The sequence below is a fragment of the Physeter macrocephalus genome, chromosome 19 (genome assembly GCF_002837175.3).
Source record: "Physeter macrocephalus isolate SW-GA chromosome 19, ASM283717v5, whole genome shotgun sequence".
Lineage (NCBI taxonomy): Eukaryota > Metazoa > Chordata > Mammalia > Artiodactyla > Physeteridae > Physeter > Physeter macrocephalus.
In genome coordinates this window covers 35,405,632-35,426,550 of record NC_041232.1, presented here as the reverse complement: position 1 = coordinate 35,426,550, position 20,919 = coordinate 35,405,632, and the positions used below count along the sequence as shown (strand labels likewise).

General features: G+C 36.2%; 1 protein-coding gene across 1 annotated transcript in view; it reads left to right on the top strand.

The window, feature by feature from the left end:
• ROCK1 (Rho associated coiled-coil containing protein kinase 1) overlaps nt 1-20,919 on the top strand; it is a 151,807-nt gene that overhangs the window by 34,092 nt on the left and 96,796 nt on the right. Inside the window, exon 2 of the mRNA XM_024120556.3 lies at nt 988-1,069. Coding sequence (XP_023976324.1) covers nt 988-1,069 — 82 coding nt within the window. The remainder of the gene's footprint in view (nt 1-987; nt 1,070-20,919) is intronic.

Here is a 20,919-nt window from a genome sequence, read left to right as displayed (position 1 = left end):
ATATATTTTAAAACCTATTAAGATTTGACTGGGCCTTTTGGTTTCCTAGGGAAATATTTTAAGTATTCTACAATAGCTGAGTTACTCAACACCTTTGGTTTAATACAAAGTATATATCCCCTGGCTTTGATTTCTTCTTCAACCTCTTATGAACATGACTGTACATGGTCTCCAGAAGGTGTGTTTTCCTTTGCTGCTTCTGTTTTTATTCTTGGTCTCTATTGTAGCAAACTAAATTTCCCCAGTTAAATAAAATGAAGAGTACTTGGGGTTATCTGAATGTTTCCTCTGCTCCTACCACTTGACAAGGTATACTCTGAATAGATGCATTCCCATTTCAACACTGATTGGTACACCTTCACATAGCCCTGCACTTGCTTAGATAATATTTAAATATCCCTGTAAAAGTAAAAGCCCATATTTGTCCTTTACTAATAGTTGCTTTAGAAAGTGCTTCAAAGAAAGAAATAGAACTGTTATGAAAACCCAATATATTTATAAAAAACATACCATAAAAATGTATCTAAGTGCAGAATTTATTTTATACTAAACTTCACATTTTAGGAACTAATATTTGATACCACCTTGTAAAATATTTGTAGTCAAAAATACAGGCCATTTGTTTTTTATGAGTGTCTGTGAAATAAATAAATGCAGTAGTTAAGGGAAAGTGAAAAGTAAAATTTCCTTCCCTTATATGGGGGGAAAAGGGCACGAGTTGAGGTCACTTGTAGCCAATTTGAGGTGATTTTGCTGCTCCTCTGCCTGGGAGAGTTAGAAGGTGAAAACTCTGTATGAAATAAAAGCAAATTTTCTCTTCTCCCAGTACTCATGTAACCTTGTAGAAGGTGTTAAATGAATGCAAGATGTATGAGAGTAAGGCAAATTAAATGTTAAAGCATATATTTTATTCTTTACTCATAAAAAAGCAAAGTGTTCATAGTGTGAACCAAAAAACTAACTTTGTTTGTTTGTTTATTTGTTTAGGATGGATTGGATGCTTTGGTATATGATTTGGATTTTCCTGCCTTAAGAAAAAACAAAAATATTGACAACTTTTTAAGCAGATGTAAGTAATTTTTTGTGGAGGTTAATGGCAGACTATATATAATGAAATATTGACTTAGATAATTCAAGCCCCCCCCCCTTTTTTTCTTTCTGTCTACTCTGGTTATTTCATCAATAGTACCTACATCAAATGAGTAGGAAATGGGAAAGAAACTGTCAGTTTGGGAGCTTATCAAGAGAATCTGAAATATTTTGCAGACAAGGGAATAAAAAGTAAATGGCTAAAATAAATATGTTAAAATAAGCATATACATACATGCACATTGAATTTCAATAATATTATATTTATCCTCTATTCTTTTATAAATGAATTAGCTATTATGTTTTAATACTTGCAGGTGAGACTCAATTACATATGAAAAGCCCTCCTACCACTGAGATATGAGAATATTCTCTGTGAAAGGCGGCTTATATTTAAACTTTACAGATGTTCTTTTATAAAAACTCTGTTTTGGATTTTGATGTTAGATGTTTATCATTTAAAATTTGATTAGAGGGCTTCCCTGGTGGCTCAGTGGTTGAGAGTCCGCCTGCCGATGCAGGGCACATGGGTTCATGCCCCGGTCCGGGAAGATCCCACATGCCTCAGAGCGGCTGGGCCCGTGAGCCATGGCAGCTGAGCCTGCGCGTCCGGAGCCTATGCTCTGCAACGGGAGAGGCCACAACAGTGAGAGGCCCGCGTACCGAAAAAAAAAAAAAAATTTGATTAGAGAACTTATTAAGATAGTTTCAATCTTTTCATCTTAAATAATTGATAATAAGATTTTGGTTTATAAAATCCTCCCCACTCCATTTTTTAAATCTGTTCCTAAACCATACATATCGATACATTTAGGTTGGGTTGATTTTAGTGTTATCTTTCAATTTTGGTTACATATGTTTTGTTAGAAAAGTTTTATTTTTCTAAATAGTCAAATCTTTTTAACTTTAGATTTAATTTCTTTTATCGTTTCTACACTTTGAAATCTTGGCTCAGAATGTTACTTATCAATTTTTTTGGTTTCTGTTTTTCTCTTCTTTATAAAATTATTTTTTCAGCCTTAATTTTATTTTGGAATATAGTGCCAGATTCTGAATTGCAAACTTTAAAAAATTTTTTCTTAATTTCTCACGTCTTACTGAAATTGCAGGAAAATTTTATTGCTGTTTAATTTGCTTCACCTTCCTACTTAACAGTACAGCAGAAGAACTAAAAAGATGGAGAAACTTGACCGCTTCTTATTTGATGGGAGGCAAAAGGATGAATGCTTGTTAGTACAAAGTTGGGATGTGTAATTTTATGAAGTAGCGTAGCAAGAATTGGAACACATGCTTTTAAAAATCTGTAACTGTTTTTGCTATGCAACATTGCTGCTTTCATAATACTAAGTTTGCCTTTACATTGTATTTTGTAAATAGAAACATCAGTAGCTACAGTAGAAATAAGTAAAATGAAGTGAAACTATAAAGCTAAAGAAAACTGTTTTAAACAGGTAAACCTGTGTAGTTTAGTCTAGTTTTCAGATTGAAGAAAAGTACAGAGAATAATAAAGTTTTAGCAAATCATATCTAGCATTAGGTAAAAATTTTGACCAAGTAGGGTTTATACCAGGATTGCAAAGTTAGTTTAAGGTTCAAAAATCAATTAGTATAATCTACCATATTAACATATTAAAAAAGAAAATCCATAATATCATCTTAGTAGATGCAGAAAGAGCATTTGAAAAAAAAATCAGTATCCATTCTTGGTTTACAAATACCTCTCAGCAAACTAGGAACTGGAGGAAACTTTCATACCCTGATAAAGAGAATCCACAAAAAAACCTATGGTTCAGATTGTATTTAATTGTGTATGACTAAATGCTTTTCCCCTAAGATTGGGAAAAGGCAACTATGTCTTCTCCCACTACTTCATTCAGTGTTGTCCTGGAAGTTTTAGACAGTGCAGTAAGGTGTAAAATAAAGAAAAATCATATAGATTAAAAAGGAACAATTTAAAATTATTCAGACACTGTATTTTTCTGTATAGAAAATCCTCAAAATTCTACAGAAAAAGCCTCAAGAACTTATCAGTGAGGTTGCAAGCTAGAAGATTAGCATACAAAAAAGAGTTTATTTCTATATATTAGCAGTAAGCAATTTTAAATTGACATTATAGCAAATATAGCACCACTTACAGTAGAAGCAAAAGCATGAAAAATTTAGGGATAAATTTGACAAAATGTGTGTAAGCCCTGTATACTGAAAATGATTTAATATACTGAGAGAAATGAAAGAAGACCTTTAAAAAAAAAGATATTCAATGTTGATGGATTAGATAATTCAGTATTAAAATGTCAGGAATCCCCAAATTAATTTATCTATGGAGTCCATGTCTTCTCAGAACTTAAGCAGGCTTTTTTGTATAAAGTAACCATTAATTCTAAAATTCATAAGGCAATGTGAAGTGTCTGGAATAACCAAAACAATTTTGGAAAGTAAGAACCAAGTTGGAGGACTAACACTATTGGATTTTAAGATCAAGGCAGTATAATGAAATGAAAGAATAAACATATAGATAAATGGAACAGAAATAGATCCATATATATGCAGTCAGTAGACTTTCAACAAAGTTGACAAGGTAATTCAGTACCCAAGCCTTACTTTGCAGTATATACAAAAATCAACTTAAAATGGATCATATATCTAAATGTGAGAGCTAAAACTAGTAATAGTTCTAGAATAAGATATAGAAAATATTTGTGATTTTGGTTAGGCAAGAATTTCTTAGATGGGACGCAAATGGCACAAACCATTTTTTTTTTTAAAGATAGATTAGATTTTATCAAAATTCAAAACTTTTTCTCTTTAGGTGATACTGCTAAGAAAATGAACAGGTAAACCACTGACTGGGAGAATATGGTTGCAAAACAAGTGAAAGGGGAAAAACTAATCTTTTCAACGAACATTGCTCAGACAACTGGATAGCCATATGCAAAAGAATGAAGTTGGACTTCTGTTTCACACCACATACAAAATTAATTCAGAATGTAAAATTGTAAAACTGAGAAAAAAACATAGGCGTAAATCTTCATGACCATGGATTAGACCAGGGTTTCTTAGATATAAACCTAAAGTACAAGCAGGAAAAGAAAAATAAATAAATTGGGCATCATCAAAATTAAAAACTTTCGTGCTTCAAAGGACACTATCAAGACAGTGGAAAGAGGGACTTCCCTGGTAGGGCAGTGGTTAAGAATCTGCCTGCCAATGCGGAGGACATGGGTTTGCACCCTGGTCTGGGAAGATCCCACATGCCGCGGAGCACCTAAGCCTGTGTGCCACAACTACTGAGCCTGCACTATAGAGCCTGCGAGCCACAACTACTAAACCCGTGTGCTACAACTACTGAAGGCTGTGCTCCATAATAAGAGAAGCCACCGCAATGAGAAGCCTGTGCACTGCAACGAAGAGTAGCCCCTGCTCGCTGCAACTAGAGAAAGCCCGCGTGCAGCAGCGAACACCCAGCGCAGCCAAAAATAAATAAAATTTTTAAAAGACAGTGAAAAGGCAACTCACAGAATGGGAGAAAATATTAACAAATCATATACAATAAGTCCCTTACATATGAACCTTCAAGTTGCAAACTTTGAAACGTGTGAACGTGTGTTTGCATGTCCAGTCACGTAAGTTAGTTCACAGGTCTGGTGTACATTGTCACGTGCGTACATCCTCTACAAGTGGTTGTGCTTTGTGTACTTTACAGTACTGTATAGAGTACAGTAGTACAGTATCTTTATTTCAAGCCCAGGATGTCCAGAAGCAAACGTAAAAGCAGTGGTGATGTAGCTGGTACTGTGTACTTTTCAAGGTACTGTACTGTAAGATTAAAAATGTTTTCTTTATTTTCTGTGTTTATTTGTTTTTTATGTACTATTTGTGTGAAAAGTATTAAAAACCTATTACAGTACAGTACTATATAGCCTGTTGTGTTAGTTAGGTACCTAGGCTAACTTTGTTGGACTTACGAACAAATTGGATTTACGAACGCGCTCTCGGAATGGAACTCGTTCATATGTAGGGGACTTACTGTACTTGATAAAGGATTGATATCTAAAGTCTTACAAGTCAATAATAAAAAGACAACCCAATTTAAAAATGGGCAAAGGATCTGAATAGACATTTCTCAAAAAAAGACACACATGAAAAGCTGCTCAACATGGTTAGTCATCAGGAAGTTACAAATTATGGCCACAATGAATCAGTACACATTTATTAGAATAACTAAAATTTTTAAAACTGACAATATCAAGTATATGTGAAAATGTGGAACAGCTGAACTCTGATACATTGCTGGTTGGTTTGTAAAACGGTGAGCTACTTTGGAAAACAGTTTGGCATTTTTCTTATAAAGTTATACATGCATTTATCACATGACCCAGGGATCCCACTCCTGGGTATTTACGTAAGAGAAATGAAAGTATGTTTCTGCACAAAGACCTATGTGAGAATGTTTAAGGAGCCTGTGTTTACAATTGCTGTAAACTGGAAACAACCCAGATGCACATCAGCTGATAAATGGGTAAATAAATTGTGGTACACCACATAATGGAATACTCAACAGTAAAAAGGAGTAAATTACTGATAGGTGCAACAACATTGATAAATCTCAAAAGCACTGTGGTAAGTGAAAAAAGCCAGGCAACCCGCGCCCCCCCCCCCCAAAAAAAAGGCCAGGCACAAAAGGGTACATACTGTATGGTTCCCATTTACATGACATTATAACATTCTCCTTCAACTCCTGAAGTTGTATTTATGTAATATTTCACACAGAATAATAGATTTTCATAGGATAGTATTCTGCATGTTGTTGAAATTCATTTATATGGATTTTTATAGCTTTCAATAGTGGGTACATCAAAATTATTTTTCTGAAGGTAAATGTTTTGCTTTGCATTGCTTTTTGCTGACAGGTATCAGATGTAGTGCTCTAAGAATAACACCTGGAATATGGAATAAAATCTTTTTCTTTAGTAATTCAGCTCAAGTCTCACTAAAGTATAGCAGCTTTAAGGTATAGCAGCCTGAAATATTTTAAACTTCAGTCCTAATTATATTACAAACTGTATTTTCATCTTTTTGTGTTGAAGCATGTATGGACACTGAAAGGGAAAAGAGAATCTGTGACCCTTTGACTGAATAACTAGTTAAATATAAAGATTTGTTTTTCTGGGGCTTCCCTGGTGACGCACGGGTTGAGAATCCGCCTGCCGATGCAGGGGACACGGGTTCGTGCCCCGGTCTGGGAAGATCCCACATGCCGCGGAGCGGCTGGGCCCGTGAGCCATGGCCGCTGAGCCTGCGCGTCCGGAGCCTGTGCCCCGCAACGGGAGAGGCCACAACAGTGAGAGGCCCGCATACCACGAAAAAAAAAATTGCTTTTCTGGACTCTGGTCTATGATACCTAAATAGTAAGGACTACAAAGAAAATGTTTATCAGCCTCCCATAACTGATAAAGATTTTAAGGTGAACTTTTAAAGTAAGGGTTAGAAAGGTATCCAGATAAAATCAAACTGTCTTGGTGGGAAGAAACATGTTGTGGGGCAGGTACGCGCTGGAAGGAGGAGGAGGGGGATGTGGAAACGGTGATTTTTGACTGTATATGTTTGTAAACCATTGTGAATTTCACTGCGATTTGGGGGTACAAGATTCATAATTAACGTTAGTATGAAAGCATACTTATTAAACAGGTACTACCAGTCTAAAAGAAGGTAATGGAGATCATTGTATGTATGAAAAAAATCCATGAACCTGAAAGGAAAAATGTGGTAGAGAGCATTTGTTTGGATTCAGAAAATAAACCCAGCAAGGGAAGTTTATAGCTATACAGGCTTATCTCAGGAAACAAGAAATATCTCAAATAAACAACCTAACCTTATGCCTAAAGCAACTAGAGAAAGAAGAATAAACAAAACTCAAAGTTAGTAGAATGAAAAACATAAAGATCAGAGCAAAAATAAATGAAATAGAGACAAAAACAGTAGAAAAAGTCAATGAAACTAAAAGCTGGTTCTTTGAGAAGATAAACAGAGTTGATAAACCTTTAGCCAGACTCATTAAGAGAAAAAGGGAGAGGGCCCAAATCAATAAAATCAGAAATGAAAAAGGAGAAGTTACAACCAATACCACAGAAGTACAAAGGATTGTAAGAGACTACTATGAGCAACTATACACCAATAAAATGGACAATCTAGAAGAAATGGACAAATTCTTAGAAAGGTACAATCTCCCAAGACTGAACCAGGAAGAAATAGAAAATATGAGCAGACCAATTACTAGTACTGAAATTTAATCAGTAATTTAACAACTCCCAACAAACAAAAGTCCATAACCAGATGGCTTCACAGGTGAATTCTACCAAACATTTAGAAAAGAGTTAACACCTATCCTTCTGAAACTATTCCAGAAAATTGCAGAGGAAGGAACACTTCTGAACTCATTCTGTGAGGCCACCATCAGCCTGAAACCAAAACCAGAGAAAGATACCGCAGAAATGAAAATTACAGACCAATATCACTGATGAACATAGACGTAAAAATGCTCAACAAAGTACTAGCAAACTGACTCCAATAATACAGTAAAAGGATCATATACTGTGATCAAGTGGGATTTATGCCAGGGATGCAAGGATTTTTCGATATCTGCAAATCAGTGTAATTCACCACATTAACAAATTGAAGGATAAAAACCAGGTGTTCATCTCAACAGATGCAGAAAAAGCTTTTGATAAAATTCAACATCCACTTATAATAAAACTCTTGGAAAGAGGACATAGAAGGAATGTACCTCAACATGATAAAGGCCATATGTGGTAGATCCACGGCTAACATTGTACTTAATGGTGAAAAGCTGAAAGCATTTCTTCTAAGACCAGGAACAAGACAAGGATGCCCACTCTCGCCATTTCTGTCCAACATAGTTTTGGAAGTCCTAGCAACAGCATTCAGAGAAGAAAAAGATATAAAAGGAATCCAAATTGGAAAAACGAAGTAAAACTGTCACTGTTTGTAAATGACATGATGCTCTGCATATAAACTCCTAAAGACGCTATCAGAAAACTACTAGAGTTCATCAGTGAATTCACTAAAGTTGCTGGATACAAAATTAATATACAGAAATCTGTTTTATTTCTAGTCACTAACAGTGAAATATCAGAAAGAGAAATTAAGGAAACACTCCCATTTACCATTGCATGAAAAAGAATAAAATAATTGTGAATAAGCCTACCTAAGGAGGCAAAGGACCTGTACTCTGAAAACTATAAGACACTGATGAAAGAAATTGAAGACCACACAAACGGAAAAATATACCATGTTCTTGGATTGGAAGAAATTAGTATTGTTAAAATGACTGTACTACCCAAGGCAGTCTATAGATTCAGTACAATCCCTATCAAATTACCAATGGCATTTTTGTCAGAACTGGAACAAAAAATATTTAAACTTGTATGGAAACACAAAAGACCCTGAATAACCAAAACAATCTTGAGAAAGAACAGAGCTGGAGGAATCAGGCTCCCTGACTTCAGACTATACTACAAAGCTATATTAATCAAAACAGTATGGTACCGGCGCAAAAACAGACATAGATCGATGGAACAGGATAGAAAGCCCAGAAATAAACCCACACACTTATGGTCAGTTAGTCTGCAACAAAGGAGGCAAGAATATACAATGGAGAAAAGACAGTCTCTGCAATAAGCAGTGCTGGGAAAACAGGAAGGCAAAACATTCTCTAGCACTGTATACAGAAATAAACTCAAAATGGATTAAATACCTGAATGTAAGACCGGATACTATAAAACTCTTAGAGGAAAACATAGGCAGAACATTCTTTGATGTAAATTGCAGCACTATTTTTTTTTTATTTTTCTCCTTCTAGATTAATGGAAATAAAAACAAAAATGAACAAATGGGACCTAATTAAACTTAAAAGCTTTTGCACAGCAGAGGAAACCATAAAGAAAACAAAAAAAACCTACGGACTGGGAGAAAATATTTGCAAACAATGCTACTGACAAGGGATTAACTTCCAAAATATACAAACAGCTCATACAACTTAATATCAAAAAACAAACAACCCAATCAATAAATGGGCAGAAGATCTAAATAGACACTCCTCCAAAGAAGACATACACAGGGCCAAAGAGCACATGAAAAGATACTCAATATTGCTAATTATTAGAGAAATGCAAATCAAAACTACAATGAGGTATCCCTTCACACTGGTCAGAATGGCTATCATCAAAAAGTCAGGCTTCCCTGGTGGCGCAGTGGTTGAGAGTCCGCCTGCTGACGCAGGGGACATGGGTTCGTGCCCCGGTCTGGGAAGATCCCACATGCCGCGGAGCGCCTAGGCCCGTGAGCCATGGCCACTGAGCCTGCCCGTCCGGAGCCTATGCTCCGCAACGGGAGACGCCACAACAGTGAGAGACCCGCGTACCGCAAAAGAAAAAAAAAAAAAGTCTACAAACATTACATGCTAAAGAGGGTGTACACTGTTGGTGGGAATATAAATTCATGCAACCACTATGGAAAACAGTATGGAGGTTCCTTAAAAAACTAAAAATAGCTACCATATGATCCTGCAGCCCTACCCCTGGGCATATATCCAGAGAAGACTGTAATTAGAAGAAGATACACGCACCCCAATGTACATAGCAGCACTATTTACATACAATAGCCAAGACATGGAAGCAACCTAAATGTCCATCGACAGATAAATGGATAAAGATGTGGTATGTACATACAATGGAATATTACTCAGCCATAAAAAAGAATGAAATAATGCCTTTTGCAGTAACATGGATGGACCTAGAGTTTATCATATTAAGTGAAGTAAGTCAGAGGACAAATATCATATGATATCACTTACATGTGGAATCTAAAAAGATACAAATGAACTTATTTACAAAACAGAAATAGACTCACAGACATAGAAAACAAACTTATGATTACTGAAGTGGATAGTGGAGGTGGGGCAGGGGGAGATAAATTAGGAGTTTGGGATTAACATATACGTGCTACTATATATAAAATGGATAAACAACAAGGATCTACTGTATAACAGGGAACTGTGTTCAATATCTTCTAATAAAGTATAATGGAAAAGAACCTGAAAAAGGATGTATATATGTATAACTAAACCACTTTGCTGTACACTTGAAACTAACACAACATTGTAAATTAACTATATTCCGATTTTAAAAATTGGTTAAAAAATTTTAAAAAAAATGGTATTTCTTGGTAGCATACTATAGCTTTCCTAACGCAAATTACACAAGTAGTAGCATAATAGCTATTGCTAATGATGTATCAGCTCTCCGTTTATATAAAAGCATAGAGAACTGTTGATAAAATTTTAATTTGCTTTGTCAATGATTTATTATTGAGAAAGTAATGAGAGTAATAATTGCTGTTCTCAGTTTGTGACCAGAAATGCTAAATTGATTAGCATTTAGGATGTGACAGAGACCTTGAGACAAAGCATTCATTTCACTTTAGATCAAGGTTTCTCAGCAGTAGCACTGTTGACATTTTTGAGTCAGATAACTCTTTGATGTGGGGGGCTGTCCTTTGCATTGTAGGATGTTTAGCAGCATCCCTGGCCTCTGCGTTCTAGATGCCAGTAGCATACTCTGCCCCCTCCCCCAGTTATGACAACCAAAAATGTCTCAAGACTTTGCCAAATGTCCCCTGGGGGTCTAAACTGCCCTCAGTTGAGAACTACTGCCTCAGACTTTCTGTTAATGAGGGAAAGAAATTCTGGGCACAGTTAGGCGTGTGCTCCAAGCTTAGGAAATTTAATCAAATTTATTGAAAAGATAAATCCTATTAATAGTGATTCCAAGTGAAGGATGAAATTTCAAAAAGGGGTAAATAGAAGAAGGCTGCAGCCACAGAAACCAAGGTTATTGCACAGGCAGTTCTTAGCTCAGATTGGAAAGGATATGAATGACTCTGTCAAGTGTGAGTACATATCCAGGGATAAATGCAAAAGAGTAGTACAAATCTGTAAAAATTGTGTTAGGCCAAAAGCCTGTGATGAGCCAAAACTTGTGAAAAGTTCTTGAGACAGCAAAAGTAACTTCTTCTCTCTAATCTTTCCCCATTTAGAGTTATGGAGACAATATGTATGAGAAAATGATAAACTCACTGCATGAGACCATTTATTCTTGAAATATTTTTTGAATGCCCAGTCACTAGAGACATGAAAAATAAGACAGTCTTTTTTTCTTAAAAACTGTAGATTTTACCATCTTGTGGGGAGAAATACAGAAGCAAGTAGTAACTTATACATACCTTTATAACGGTGGAAGCTTGTAGAGAAAGTAATGATACACAGATGTTGGAGTAAAGAAAGGCTCCAGAAAGAAAGTAGTATTTGAGTTGAGCCTTAAAGGATGGGCTAGATTTCTCAGTTGAGGAAGTACAATTCAGGCAGAGAAGGAACAGCATTTGTTAAGCCATCCAAAAGTTATGATACCTTTGAGGAACCAAGAGTTTGGTATAAATTGAACTTGGTTTATGATGAGCAGGAAAGAGTAAGGAGGACACGTGGCAGAAGAGACTGAAATGGCAGGTTGGGGCTGTTGGGTTAATGGATTGGATAAAAAAGAATTAGTGTCTTATTTTTTGTCTTCATTGTTCTCATGATTTTTAAAAACTTAGATAAAGGAATTGAAGTTCAAGGAAAGAGAAAAAAGTTGAGCACTTTAAATTAGTTTATACCCCCAGATCTAGGCAGATTATAACCCTAGAATTTTGAATTTCTTGTATTTTTGTTTTTGATTTGATGATTTTTGTATGGGTGGCCACTTTTTTAGAAATCACTGTTCTGAGGAAGTTTAAAAAAACAGTGACTAAATATATCAATTCTAGGCAGGTAGTTACCTTTGGAAGGGGAAAACATGAGGCTCAAGGCTTAGGCAGTAATTTAACATTTTATTTTGAACAAAAGAACAGAAGCAGATAGGCAAACTAGTATCTATTAGTTTAATTGTGATGATAGGTACAACTGACAAGCCACACACACAATAAGAACAAAACAATTTCAGTTGAGATGTAGAAAATAAAGTTCTTTCAAAAGGTTCTATTATGTTATCACCGCATTAAAAGGTAAATTACATGCATCTTTGTAAAAAGATTATATCTAAACTTTTTATTTTTCCAAGTAATTATATTTAGTAACCTACTGTACAGTATTTTAATGGAGCTTAACCTTTTCTCTAGTGGTTACTTAAATTCCTTCCAAAAATAATATTTCATGGATTGTACACATTTAATTAGATAGATATTTATTTATATGTAAACTGGCAGTGATGATCTTTAGAAAGTTTTTTCCTCTTTTTCCCCGTCTTGAAGTCTTAATATGTCATTACTCAGGCATGCTTCAAAATGTAAAATTCTTCCTTACTTTTTAAACTTGTTAAAATCATGATACCTTTCTACTTATTAAATGATTATTTTGATAGTTGAATATTAGTGTTATCATTAAATTAGCTATTCATTGGTTGGTGATTAAAATCAATACACAATGATCTTTTATATTAAAAAAAATAGTTTTCAGTTCAGCATATTCTGAATGATATCAATCAATAAATCTGTTGTTCATCCAAGGAAGTAAAAACAACTTGCCGATGTTTGCCTTAGCTCCTTGTAGAATTACACAAAAGGTACGTTACTACTCAATAGAAAAAGTAAACTTTTTTCTTATTTTAAATTAAGGTATAATAGTAATTAAAACAAAACATCAAAAGTTTTAATGACTTGTAGAAGAGCCCTCATTTTAATGTTTGTAACTAGTTTCTCCTAAGAATGTCTCGTTACACTTATAAAATCATGTACTGTGATATTGAAAGTGAGTACTACATTATCTTTAGTAAAATTAAAGGTGGTTTTCATGTGCTTTGAATATAAAGTTAGATGTAGTTAGAAATCTACACTTCTGGGGGAATTCTAAGGAACAAAAATTGTGAAGCAGTTTCTTGAGAGGAGTGGAATATAAATGGATTATAATGATCATATATTATGATTAGTATACAATTTCATTTTCAAGTTCTTCAAGTAATGACAAAAATGCAAAACTATTATTTGGTTAGTGGCATTAAAAGCTTCCTTCTCCACAAATAAGTATTAAGGTACATATAAGAGGGCCTTTATGAAGCCAGAAAGTACTGAAATGTAGTAGCGTTTTGACATCTTTGCTTATGAAGTCTATGAAAGGCTTGTGTAGTTGGGTAACTCTAGCACTTGAGTGGTGGATGTATCTCCATTTCTGGAGAATGGGACAGGATTGTAGTCATCATATTTTGGGATTATTTTTTCAAACTGGATACTGAAGTATAAGAAAAATTGTACTTTGTTGAAGGACATAGGACCAACAGATCATCACAGAGAGTCTAGAAGCATACTTTTTTTATTATATGAAAATTTGACGTAAGCTTCTTATGGCAGTTAGGTCATTGGAAAAAAGGTAAGATTATTCAGTAATTTGTTTTGAGGCAGATATTCATATATGAGGAGAAAATGAAATTGTCTGTACTTCACAACATGTACCAATGTAGAAACAAAAAACACGGGCTTCCCTGGTGGCGCAGTGGTTGAGAGTCTGCCTGCCGATGCAGGGGACGTGGGTTCGTGCCCCAGTCTGGGAGGATCCCACATGCCGCGGAGCGGCTGGGCCCATGAGCCGTGGCCGCTGGGCCTGAGCGTCCGGAGCCTGTGCTCCGCAACGGGGGAGACCACAGCAGTGAGAGGCCTGCATACCGCAAAAGAAAAAAAAAAAAAAGACAAAAAACACTAGATGAAATTATAGGTATTATGTTTATAGTCTTTAAGTAGTGGCTTTTCTTCGTTTTTTTGAAGCAAGATACCAGGGGTAGAAACTGTAAAGGAAACATTGACAGATTTTGCCTTATCAAAACTTTATAAAGAAAAATAGATATAAAGATTACTGACAAACTGGAAAAAATTACAACATATGTAATAGAATTATATTCCTAATGTATGAAGAGATCCAGTCAACAAGAAAAACAAACAAAAAGAATGGACAAAGTAACTGAATATGTAGTGTAATGGAGAAAAATTAAAAATTACCAATGAGCAGTTAACAGTTGAACAAAAGCATTAATATTTCAAGAAATATGGGTTTAAAAAAAAGAAATATGGGTTTAAAAAAAAAAGAAATAGGGGTTAAAAAAAACCAACCCTTCCTGCCCCCCCGCAACCTGAAGGAGAAAGGTAAAAAGTAATAATATCCAAGATTGGTGAGAGACTGGAGGGCAGTTAGCGTATTTTAAAACTAATAATGTTCATGAGTATAACCTAATACTTTTACTTAAAGAAATGTATCTTGCAAAAATAGCACTGAAAATACATGGGAATGTTCATCATCGCAAAAATATATTGATGTTGGGGCAAAAAGTTAGAACAACCCAGATAAAAATCAATAAGACATTTCTATCAGCTATCCACAGTGTGTTCAGTGAAAAAGCAAGTTGCAGAATAGCTTTTTATGTCAATAAGTATGGATAACACATTTTTTAAAATGAATACATATATTCCATTGAATGAACATACCATAATTTAAAAAACTGTTTCTATAATAGTGGTTCTCAGGTTCCTCCCAGTTTTTCTCTAAGTGAAAATGTTATATTAACATTTTTTGTACATACAGCTTGGTATACTTGGTTTTCCTTTCTTTGAAGTGAATTCCAGGAATTGCTGAGTCAAAAGTTGTATCCAATTTGCATTTTGATATATATTGCCAAAAGGCAGTTTTACACCAGAAGGTGGTATAAAAGTCAGAATTTTTTAATGGAGCCATAAAATTGAATATATTATGCAGGGTAACCTAGGGTATTACACGATCTTGTTTGAAGTTATTACAAGTAAAATATTACTAAATCAGATAGATTTTCAAAAAGAAATGTTAAATATTCTCTTTATTTACTTTTAAAATTATTTATCTCGGAATAAACTCATGGAAAAGCTGCAAAAATAGTACAGAGATTCCTGTATGCCCTTCACCCAGCATTCCCTAATGTTAACATCTTATATAACCATGGTACATTGACAAAACTAAGAAATTAAAGTTGGTATATTACTGTTAACTATATACTTTACTTAGATATCAGGTTTTCCACTAATCTCCTTTTTTTGGTTCCAGAATCAAATCTAGAATATCACAGTGTATTTAGTTGCCATTTCTCCTTAGTCTTCTTCAATCTGTGAGAGTTCTCAGGCTTTCCTTGTTCTTTTATGATCTTGACAGTTTTGAAGATTATTGATAAGGTATTTTGTAGAACTTTCCTCAGTTTGGTTTTGTCTAATGTTTTCTCATAATTACCCTGGGGTTATGGGTTTTGGAGATGAGTACCGCAGAGACGACATGTGCTTCTCATCACATTATATCTGGGATATGTGATACCATAATGATTTATCAGTGATAATATTAACGTTTATTACTTGTTTTAAGATAGTGTCTGCCAGGCTTCTCTCCTGAAAAGTTACTATTTTTCCTTTCCATACCTGATTCTTTGGAATCTGGTCACTATTCCAGTCCACACTCAAGGGGAGGGGCATCAGTAAGCTCCATCTCCAGACTCAAAAGGCTACATATTATCTTACAGAGCAAATGTTTTTGATTTTGATAAGGTCTAATTTATCATTTATTTCTCATATGGATTTTGCTTTTGGTGTTGCATGTAAAAATCATTGCCAAACCCAAGATTGATTTTTTAAAACTGCTTTATTGAGATATAATTTACATACTGAAGAGTCAACCATTTAAAGTGTACAGTTCATTGTTTTTTGTCTGTATTTATAGAGTTGTGCAGTCATTAACTCAGTTACTTTTTGAACATTTCATCATCTTGTAAAGAAACTCTGTACCCATTAGCAGTCGCTCCCCAATCCTCCCCAAGCTCCCCAGCCCTAGACAATGACTAATCTGTTTTATGTCTGTATAGATTTGCTAATATGGACATTTCCTATAGATGGAATCATACAATGTGTGATCCTTTATGACTGGCTTTTTAGACTTAACATGCTCTCTTCGGGGTTCATCTGTGTTGTAGCATGTATTTCATTCTTTTAAATTGCCAAATAAATAATATTCCATTGTATAGATAATGCCACATTTTGTTTATCCATCCATCAGTTGATGAACATTTGGATTGTTTCTACTTTTTCGCTATTATGAATAATACTACCATGAACATTAGTGCACAGGTTCTTGTGTGGACATATGTTTTCATTTGGGTAGATACCTGAAAGTGGAATTTTCGTGTCATATAATTCTGTATAACATTTTGAGAAACCCAAGATTGATTTTTTTAAAAAAATTTATTTTAGGCTGTGTTGGGTCTTCATTGCTGCGCGTGGGGGCTTCTCATTGCGGTAGCTTCTCCTGCTGCAGAGCACAGGCTTCAGTAGTCGTAGCTAGAGGGCTCTAGAGCGCAGGCTCAGTTGTGGCGCACGGGCTCAGTTGCTCTGCGGCATGTGGGATCTTCCCGGACCAGGGCTCGAACCCGTGTCCCCTGCATTGGTAGGCGGACTCTTAACCACTGCGCCACCAGGGAAGCTCCCCCAAGATTGATTTTTAAGTATATACTTTTATTATTTTGGAGTAAATATATATGTGGCTTTTCTGTTGTCCCTGAACAGATAAGGGCAGCAAGTGATTGTGGCCATTTGTAAATAATATCATTAAATATCAATATTTTTAATGTTTCAGTAAGTATCATTGAGCACATACGTACATCAAAGACATATCCATGAATGAAGTATGGTCTCTACCCTTAAGGAAATGGGAACATACAATCTGACAGAAGAAATACAAACAATTCCAGCCCATGTTGACAGATGAAATAATAGAGAAATAGTGGTTTCCCAGAGGAGAAAGGCAGCTTATCAGACTGAGGGGATCAGGAGGAGATGGATAAAGGATTAGATCTTGTTTGGTAGTAACCTGCTCAAATAAAGTAGGGCTAGTCATTTTAGGTTGGTGATCAACATCTGCACAAGAATGGAGATGTAAAGCAGTATGGCTGTGTGGGAAATTGGAAGTAACTAGGCATTGCCAGAGCATTGTTGGGGAGAGTATCTAGAAATAAAAGATTGGAGAATCAGAGTAACAAGATCTAAAAGCCATTTTATGATGTGTTGAGGAGTTTGGGTTTGGTTTTGTTTTTTGCCAATCTGTTTCTCACACTAGATTACTCTGTATGTGTGTTTACACGTGTGTGCACACTGGCAAAACATAGCACATCTTCCTGGAGCTTGAATTCTGTTTGAACATATGGACATAGAATAACTTCTTCTTCTTCTTCTTATTATTATTATTATTAACTGTTGCATTGAAACAAAATCAGTTTTATGGAATTGAATCCCACGTTATAAATTTTCTAGGTACGTTTTAGATAATTTTAGAGCTTATTAGGGCTGCTTTGACTACTCTGAAAGTTTGCAAGGTGTATGGATTTCTTTAGGCAAAGAGTAGCAGTATATTGGACAAATATTGCATTGTGCATAGCTTTTATTGCCATACTTTATCTATTCTGACTTTTTAAAAACATTTTTTAAACAATTGGGTTGTCTTACAATCTATAGTGGTGTGTAAAATGATGATGCATTTTATAATCTAGGATCTTAAACTAGGCAAAATATATCTTTTTTGCATTAGAAAGAAACAGTCATTATAGAAAACTTGAAGTAAATGGAAAATGTGAGGAATAAAATAATCTCTAATCCCACCATACTTAGAGATGACTGCAGTTATTATATTGGTATATTTTTCTGGCTTTTCTCTGTCTATATATACCAATATATATTTGTGTTTTTAGAAAATTAAGTTCATATACCACATGCAGTTTAATCTGTTTCTATGCTCAACATCATATGTTGAACATCATTCTATGTAATTATTATTAAACAACACAATTTAAATGTTTTCTAATATGTCATTGTATGTATATGTATTCCTAGAAGTAAAATTTATTGGGTATAAAGTGTGATTTAAAAAAAAAAAAAGATCCTTAAGAAAAATCATCCATTTGCTTTCTAGAAAGTTAGAGAGTCTATGTGATTGAAATATTTTTTAATTTTTTGTAACCCTGAAACCTTTCTGCACTGCCTCTTTTGCTAACTTGTGATTATTTAGAGATGATTAGCTAGTTTGTGGCCTATCAGGACTTATGGTGTTTATTTGTGGCTCAGTTTGCCCATTTCATTCCTTGCTAACTGTGCTGTATAGTAATATCTGACTTCTCTGAATTTTAGCTTTCTACCACCATCATCTGGCTCAACACAGTTGACAATCAGAAATTGTTAAAAGGATCTGATGGTCACACAGTCCTGCTTATTGGTCTCAGAAGTAATAAGAGCTTACCAAATTTATAATTTTGCAAGTATTAAATTCTGTAAATAACAGGTTAATTTTTATTATGGGAAAAAGCGGAACACTGTAAGAAGGATTGGAAGTTCGGAGAATTTTGCAGTTTTAGGTACGATGACTGGGAGAGGGTTCACTAAAAGGTGACATTGGAGAATAGAGTTGAAGTAGTTGAGAGGGTTAGCCATGCAGATGTTTAAGGAAAGAAAATGGCATACAGAGGAACAGCCAGTGCAAAGGCCATAAGAGAGGATTTCTGAACAGCAGCAAGGAAGCCACTGCAGCTGGGGAGGATTAAACAAGGGAGAGAATAGTAGGATGACATCAGAGAAGGAAGGAAATAGAGAGGGTAGGTCATGTAGAATCTTGTAGGCCATTGTAAGATCTTTGACTTTTGCTCTGGGTAGGATAGCAGGTCAGAAAGTTTTGAGAAGAGGAGTGACATGATCTGAATTGTGTTTTAAGAATATCGCCCCATGTTAAGAATAGACTACTGAGAGGCAGGGATAGACACCAGGAAATCGGTTAAGAAGTGATTGCCGTAATCCGAAGAAGAGATGATGGTGGCTTGGTCCAGCATGGTAGCAGTGTAGAAGGTGAGAAGTTAACAGGTCCAGATATATTTCAGAGGTAGAGCCAGCCAGATAGGATGTGGAGTGTAAGAAAAAAATAGGAGTTAAGAATGCCCCTGGGTTTTTGCCCCAAGCAAAATTGACCCATCAGCTGAAGTGTTGAAATCATAGGTAGAGGTTTGGGGTGAGAACACCTCTTCAGTTTCAGACACATTAAACTTTTTATTTTTATTTATTTTTTATTTTTGTCCGCATTGGGTCTTCATTGCTGTACGTGGGCTTTCAGTAGTTGCGGCGAGCGGGGCTACTCTTTGTTGTGGTGCAGGGCTTCTCATTGCGGTGGCTTCTTTTGTTGCGGAGCATGGACTCTAGGCGCGTGGGCTTCAGTAGTTGTGTCATGTGGGCTCAGTAGTTGTGGCTTGTGGGCTCTAGAGCACAGGATCAGCGGTTGTGGCGCACGGGCTTAGTTGCTTCGCGGAATGTGGGATCTTCCCGGACCAGGGCTCAAACCTGTGTCCCCTACATTGGCAGGCGGATTCTTAACCTAGTTGCTTCGCGGCATGTGGGATCTTCCCGGACCAGGGCTCAAACCTGTGTCCCCTACGTTGGCAGGCGGATTCTTAACCACTGCACCACCAGGGAAGCCCCTAGACACATTAAATTTGAGATGTTTGTTAACGAAGTAGATATATTATGTAAGCAATTGAATATATAAATCTGAAGTTTAAGAGAGAGGTCTGAACTAGAGATAAAAGTTTTCAAGTTGTTGACATGTCAGTGCTTTTTTTTTTTTTTTTTTTTTTTTTTTTTTTTTTTTTTTTTTTTTGCTGTACGCGGGCCTCTCACTGTTGTGGCCTCTCCCTTTGCGGAGCACAGGCTCCGGACGCGCAGGCTCAGCGGCCATGGCTCACGGGCCCAGCCGCTCCGCGGCATGTGGGATCTTCCCGGACCGGGGCACGAACCCGTGTCCCCTGCATCGGCAGGCGGATTCTCAACCACTGCGCCACCAGGGAAGCCCCATGTCAGTGCTTTTTAAAGCCCACCAATAAATGAGTGTAGATATAGAAGAAAACACCATGAAAGACTGAGCCTTGAGATGCTTCAGTGTTAAGAAATCTGAGAGAAGAGGAGGAATCAGCAAAGGCAACTGGGAAGTAATCATTGATGTAGAAAAAAATACCCTTGGGACTTCCCTGGTGGTCCAGTGGTTAAGGCTACGCTTCCAATGCAGGGGGCGTGGGTTTGATCCCTGGTCAGGGAACTAAGATCCTACATGGTGCACAGTGCAGCCAAAAAAAAAAAGAAAGAAAAGAAAAGAAAATGAAAAAATACCCTTCGTATTGTTGTAGGAATGTAGTATCCTGGAAATCAAGTAAAGAAAGTATAGCAGGAGTGATCAAACTGTCAAAAGCTACTGATATATCAAGGTGAAGACTGGGAATTAATTGTTAAATTTAGCAACATGGTGGTCACCTGTGACTTTGACAAGCACTTTCGTTTTTGTTGTTTCTTGTTTGTTTGTTTTTTTTAAATTTTGACCACACCTCGCGGCTTGTGGTATCTCAGTTCCCTGACCAGGGATTGAACCTGGGCCATGGCAGTGTAAGCACTGAATCCTAGCCACTAGACCACCAGGGAACTCCCTGATAAACAGTTTTGATAGAAAGGTAATGGCCAAAGCTCACCCAAAATGGATTTAAGAGCAGGTACGGGGCTTCCCTGGTGGTTCAGTGGTTGGGAGTCCGCCTGCCGATGCAGGAGACGCGGGTTCGTGCCCCGGTCCGGGAGGATCCTGCATGCCGTGGAGCGGCTGGGCCCGTGAGCCATGGCCGCTGAGCCTGCGCGTCTGGAGCCTGTGCTCCGCAA